The 6,926-nt window shown below is 41.4% G+C and overlaps 1 protein-coding gene across 1 annotated transcript; it reads left to right on the top strand.

The window, feature by feature from the left end:
- Positions 1–357: 357 nt before the first annotated feature.
- On the top strand, positions 358–1,299 carry LOC125136174 (olfactory receptor 2B2). The gene has a single exon (XM_047796878.1). The coding sequence runs from the start codon at positions 358–360 to the stop codon at positions 1,297–1,299; it is 942 nt and encodes a 313-aa protein (XP_047652834.1).
- Positions 1,300–6,926: the final 5,627 nt, after the last annotated feature.

Genomic DNA, 6,926 nt, shown 5'->3' with positions numbered 1-6,926 from the left:
TAGAGTTAGTCCCTGGCCCCAGGAACTTCCATATGCCTCAGGTACAGCCATTAAAAAAAAAAAAAAATACTGTTTTATCAAAAATAAGTTCTGTAAAGTCTGGAAACCAATGATATGCTTTAAAATTTTTGAAATTTATTTTTCTAATACACTGTTACAAAAATAGAAACAATTGAAATACTTGGAAAGATAACTATTTTATTTTCGTCAACATATTTTCCCATTATTAATAGCATCAGCCTATAAATTTATGCAAATTTTTAGCAAAATGATTATAACTAATTGACAGCAAATAAATGTGTTTGTAAACTTACTGATGTTTTATATTCCAGAGAACCAGGAGTTGAACCACTTAATATGAATAGAATAAATGAGAGTGTCCCCCAGGAGTTCATCCTGTTAGGTTTCTCGGATCGACCATGGCTAGAGCTTCCACTCTTTGTGGTGTTCCTGATTTCTTATATCTTGACTATCTTAGGCAACCTGGCAATAATTCTCGTGTCACATCTGGATTCCAAACTCCACACCCCCATGTATTTTTTTCTTACCAATCTCTCACTCTTGGACCTTTGCTATACCACAAGTACAGTTCCACAAATGCTGGTGAACATACGCAGCATTAGAAAGGTAATTAGTTATGGCGGCTGTGTGGCCCAGCTTTTCATTTTCCTGGCCTTGGGTTCTACTGAATGTCTCCTCCTGGCTGTCATGTCCTTTGATAGGTTTGTAGCCATTTGTCGGCCTCTCCATTACTCAGTTATCATGCACCAAAGGCTCTGCCTCCAGCTGGCAGCTGCATCCTGGATTAGTGGCTTCAGCAACTCAGTATTACAATCCTCCTTGACCCTTCAGATGCCACTCTGTGGCCACAAAGAAGTGGATCACTTCTTCTGTGAAGTCCCTGCTCTGCTCAAGTTGTCGTGTGTAGACACAACAGCAAATGAAGCTGAACTATTTTTTATCAGTGTACTATTCCTTCTAATACCTGTGACACTCATTCTTATATCATATGCTTTTATTGTCCAAGCAGTGTTGAGAATACAATCAGCTGAAGGTCGGCAAAAGGCATTTGGAACATGTGGCTCCCATCTAATCGTGGTATCACTTTTTTATGGTACTGCTATTTATATGTATCTGCAACCACCATCACCTGCCTCCAAGGACCGGGGAAAGATGGTGTCCCTTTTCTATGGAATCATCACACCCATGTTGAACCCCCTTATATACACACTTAGAAACAAAGATGTAAAGGGAGCATTTAGGAGGTTGATCACAAGAATTGTCTTAATCAAGAAATAGGAATACCCAAGGGATAGGCCTTGTTAAGGACTTGAGTTTACATATTTTAATAATTTAATTCTAAATTGCTTTATTCTGACTGCTCTTAGGAAGAACTCTTATGATGACTTTCTCAAATAAAATGTTATTGACAGAAAACTACACTTATTTCCTACTGCTTAAATATAGTCATTGCCCAAGTCCTAAGCACTGGTCCATTATGATCCCCTAATACAGTGTAACCTTGAAATATTTAAAGTCTCAAGCTTTATAGCACTGGTTTGTGGACTTGGTGAAGAGCTCATCAAAGTGCTGAGGAAAATACTTGCATGCAATGAATTGGTTATTTGGCAGATTTGATGAATAGTTGCACTGTAATGGTTTTGCTTCTGAATCAATACTGCTTCTCTGAGTTCCCATCTTGGCTCAGTGGTTAACGAATCCGACTTCGGAACCATGAGGTTGCAGGTTCCATCCCTGGCCTTGCTCAGTGGGTTAAGGATCCGCGTTGCCCTGAGCTGTGGTGTAGCTCAGATTCAGAGAAGATCTAGCATTGCTGTGGCTCTGGCCAGAGGCTACATCTCCGGATTAGACCTCTAGCCTGGGAACCTCCATATGCCATGGGAGCAGCGTAGAAAAGGGGGGAAAAAAAAAAAATATATATATATATATATATACTGCTTCGCTATCCTTTTTTATCTAATTATTTCTTCTACAAAATATACTATAAAGTCAAAAATATGATAAATATAAAAAAGCGGATCTTAAAACTTTAACATGCATCAAAACTACCTGGAAGACTCTTAAAATTCAAGATCACTGGGTGTCACCCCACCTACATTCCCAGAGTTTCTAGGTCAGTGGGTCTGGGGGGAGGGGAATTGCATCGCTAATGAGTTCCCAGATAATACTGATCAGGGACAACTTTAAGGACTGCTACCCTAAGATTAAAATGAACAAAGATGTTTTGCTGATGTTGGGGGTCAGGGTGGGTCCTCCCCAGAAATGCCGCAAAGGTGTAGTGATTATTTTGAGTTGAAGTTGCTTGAGAAGCAGCAGATGCAAAAAGGAATCTGACACTCCTCTGTCCCCTCGAAAACAGAGTAAATCTCTCCCATAAAAGGTGCACGCCCTACATCTGGAGCTAGAAGGACACCTTGATCACCAGAGATAGGGAATTCAGGGCTGAGAAGTCTGTATAAACAAACTGAAAATGAAACATACAAGTTATTGGCCTCAGTTCTAGGATTCATCTATTTAGAGGTACACTGTAAAACAAAAACGCTTCTGCAGAATAATGACTAGAGAGAGAATGGAGGAATCAGAACACCATGCCTCTTGAAAAGTTACTGAAGTCATAGATTTGTTTAACATGAATTAGAAAATGTTTTGTCAAATTATGATGCAATAGTTCTCTTCACATATTTGAAGGGCAGTCATGCAGAGTATTGTTTGTTCCATAAAGAATAGAATTCATATTAATGGGTAAAAATAAAACCAGTTTTAATATAAGGAAAGGATTCACAATTAAAATTTATATTATGCCATGATGAAATAGTTAAACATTTCTGGCAATGTGGGAAAACAGAAACCTCTATAAAACAGAGATTGAAATAGTCTACATAATGCTTTTCCACTTTAAATTCTGTTTTGGAAATTTTCTGTAGCTAAATCATATTTGCTGTAACCATTTCTGTTAATGACCAAAAGAACACAAGTAGACACAGATTAAATAATAGATATAATCAAGCCTTTGGGAAAATGTCCCATTGATTCTTGTGGCTTCTAAGGAAAGAGCTAGTTGGAAGCTACTCTTGTTGCTGGAATTTGGCCTCTGTCTGCCAGTGCCGAATTGAAATGCAGAGACAGAGTTTTGGGTAAGAGAGAAAAAAATAGCTTTATAGCTTTGCCAGGCAAAGGAGGGTCACAGCAGGCTACTGCCCTAAAGACTGGGCCCCCCATTAGAAAGAATTGGGAGGAGTTTTATAGTAAAAAGGAGAAAAACAGGCTTTCAGATAGGAATCAGGATTGGAACAAACATGTATTCTTCTTTCTTTGGGGGAATCTTAGTCATCAAAGCTGGAGTCAGGAGATCCAGGTATGATCATGATGGTGGGCTTCTGGGTTATTGCCTAGAATAACAGTACTTGTAAAAAGGGTGTATTGATCAGAGATTAGAACAAACCAGGAAAGTTCCTGAAAAACATCATGTGCTAATAATCTTTAACCTATAGGCAATTGTGCTCAGGGTGCCTAATCTTTAGCTTTCAGGTGATTGTGTTTAGGGTTCAATTAAGCCAAGGAGAAGGACAAGGAAGGACTAAGCTGTCCTTGACTGTTCCTCCCTTGTCTTCTCATCCCCTCCCTTCCCTGATCATCGACTGTCTGAACCTGTCCCTAGCAACTCAGGGAAGGTCATGATGGCTAAAGCTGAACAAGGCCCATTTCCTAATAACAAGAAATGGGGGACATGGAAAGGCTCTTGCACCCAAGAGCCCCACACGGCCGTGTCCAGTTTCACTCTGACTCAACATCTGGGAGTTAACACTGGAAAAAATGGAAAAGCTTGAATGAATAAATACCTCTAGGGAGATAGGATTTTCAATCCTGAAGTGAAATTGGACTACCTGGTTTGTAAGATCATTTCTAACCTAGAAAGTCTGTGGCTGTGTCAATTCCAATATAGGGGGAATCTTGTTAAATATGTATTTAAAAAAACCTTCCTGAAGACAAAATTTGTGATATAATGGAATATTTAAATAAAGAATACAGTGAAATTTATTCTCTCACAGTTCTGGAGGTCAGAGTTCTGAAATTAGGTAAGGTCATACTTCCTCTGGAAGCTGTGGAGACTTTGGGGGTGGGGGTGGGGTGTTGGGATGGCGTCCTCGCCTTCTTTGGTTTCTGGTGGCTGCTGGCGTGCCTAGGCGTCCTTGACTTGTGGTTGCATTACTCTCATTCATCTCTGCCTCTGTTTTCATATCTCCTCCTCTGTGTGTGCCTCAGTCTAATCTCCCTATGCCTCTCTCTTATAAGGCTTATAGGATGGCTCATCTTATATGATGGCTTTTAGAGCCCACCCAGATTATCTAAGATAAATTTCTCATCTCAAAGTTGGTGACTAATCACATCTTTTGCCATATAAGGTAACATTCAGAAGTTCTGGAGATTATGAGGTAGATATATCTTTTTTGGGGGGGGGGTCATTATTCAAGCTACTACATCATCTGTAATGTTGAGGGTGATACAGCCCATCATCCCCTGAAAAAAGAAGCTTTGGAAGATTATCTTCCTTCTAGGACCTGAAAACTGTGTTGAGTGGCCATACTCACTGCATATGGAAGTTCCCAGGCTAGGGTTTGAATCAGAGCTGCAACTGCCAGCCAGAATCCAACCCCACCTCCATAAAACCTGAGAGTGGGAGCCATGTGGCAGAGTAGTTCTCTTGGGTGCCCATTCCCCACTGCTCTCTGCTCAGGCACCACTTCCCAATAAAGTCTTTTGCTTTGTCAGTACATGTGTTTCCTCAGACAATTCATTTCCAAGAGTTGGACAAGAGCCCATTCTCAGACTCTGGAAGGGGTCCCCCCTTCCTGCAACACCATGAGAGATGTTTGGAGGGAAAAGGGGACTTAAAGCATGTAACTGTCAGGAAGAAATTTTCCTCTGCCCTCCTAGGTTCTTGTGGCTGGTCTAAGAATTAAACCGACATGAGACAAATTAACAGGGGAAAATCAAATTTAATAACATGTATACAGAGGAGAGGCCCAGGAAAACTAACTTGCCAAAATGGCCAAAGCCTTCTTCTCAAATACCTTAGCTAAAGATAAAAAGGATGTTGAGGGTGGGGCAAGTCTATTATGGGAGATTGCTGGGAAAGGCACAGGAAACAAAGGTGATTATGATAGAGATTTAAGTCATTGTCTTTTCCATTGATAACAATTTCTAGGGATATGGTCACCCACCTCAGAGGCAGAGAGGGAGACACCCTTATGAATAAATATTTTCCTTAAATATGTAAATGTTCCTTATAGAAGGGCAACTCCTACTTGATTTTTCAGAGCCCTTTCCATATCTGCTGTTTCCCAGAAAATAACCAGCTTATAACAAGTAATATGCCAAAGAGCCATATTTTAGGGTGGCAAATTCTGTTCCCCTACATTGCAACAAATGTGGGCTAGGTGTGGTGCAGGGCCTGAGATCAGAGCCCATTGTTTCTGCATGACCCAGCAAATGTTTGTTTACCAAACCTTACCAAACTGCAGACCAGGAGAAGCTCTGAAAACTGAGTAAAAGTTACCCTTCTGAAAGAGACATTTACGTTAATAAGGGAAATCTCCACTTGGAAGCATGTCTCCCTCTCTGTATCAGGAATAGCAAGATAGCCAAAGCTCTAGGTATTTTTATCACTGGCGAAAGAACTGACCTAAAGGCATAGCAGTCATACCCCCTGGCTTACCATGCTTTGCCGAGAAGCCCTCCCATAATTGGCTCCCCTCCTCAACCCGCCCCCCCCATATGGAAAAGGTATTTGAGGTGGAGGCTTGACCCATTTTGGAGAGTTACTCATTTCCCATTACACAGGTGGCATACATGTTATTAAATGTCTCTTTGTTTTTCTCCTGTTAATCTGTCCCTTTTATTACAGAGGTGTCTAAGCCAAGAACCTAGAAGGGGAGAGAGAATATTTTTCCTCCCCCACTGGCGTGACAGTTGGTGTGCCTTCATGGAGTGAGTAAGAAAGTGGGAGACAGATTATAGGTAGAGGTATTGAAACCACACAACTCAGGTTGGGACTCAAACCCACTGTTTTTTGTTGTTGTTTGTTTGTTTGTTTTCCCACTTTTTAGGGCTGCACATCAGCATATGGAAGTTCCCAGGCTAGGGGTTGAATCAGAGATACAGCTGCTGGCCACAGCCATAGCAACTCAGGATCCGAGCCACATCTGCAACCTACACCACAACTCACTGTGCCAGATCCCTGACCCACTGAGCGAGGCCAGGGATGGAATGAACGAGAATCCTCATGGATACCAGTCAGGTTCATTTCCCCTGCAACACAATGGGAACTCCCCACTGTTTTTTAATTAAAATCACATACCTGGTCTTAGGACTTACTGAAGTTCAGGTTCTTTATGTCTCAGCACAGAAGGAATTCAGCAAGAGGCAAAATGATAAGCAAGAAGCAGATTTATTGAAAGAGATAGACAGGCCATCTTGGAAGGCGAGAACACCCTGGGAGATACACATTCCAAAGACAGAGTGTGATCTGTCTCAAAAGATGAAAGTGACCCTGAGAGAAACACACTTCACAGATGGAGAGTAGGCTACCTCAGAAGACAAGAAGCCCTGAAATACGGAGTGGTTAGTTTTCATGGGCTGGGTAATTTCATAGGCTAAGGAGTATGAGGATTATTCCAACTATTTTGGAGAAGGGGCAGAGATTTCCAGGAATTGGGCCACCACCCACTTTTCGGCCTCTTATGGTTGGCCTTGGAACTGTCATCGTACCTATGGTCACGTCACTTAGCATGCTGATGTAGTACGATGAATGTATAATGGGGCTCAAAGTCTACTGGAAATCAAATAATCCACCCATCTTGGACCTAGTTGGTTCTAACCTGTTATTGTGGTGTCCTTAAGGGCTA

This window comes from Phacochoerus africanus, chromosome 9 (genome assembly GCF_016906955.1).
Source record: "Phacochoerus africanus isolate WHEZ1 chromosome 9, ROS_Pafr_v1, whole genome shotgun sequence".
Classification (NCBI taxonomy): Eukaryota; Metazoa; Chordata; class Mammalia; order Artiodactyla; family Suidae; genus Phacochoerus; species Phacochoerus africanus.
This window is presented reverse-complemented; position numbering and strand designations above follow the sequence as displayed.

Excerpts from the sequence above, each read along its gene's own strand:
- LOC125136174 (XM_047796878.1), top strand. The coding sequence starts at position 358 with ATGAATAGAATAAATGAGAGTGTCCCCCAGGAGTTCATCCTGTTAGGT.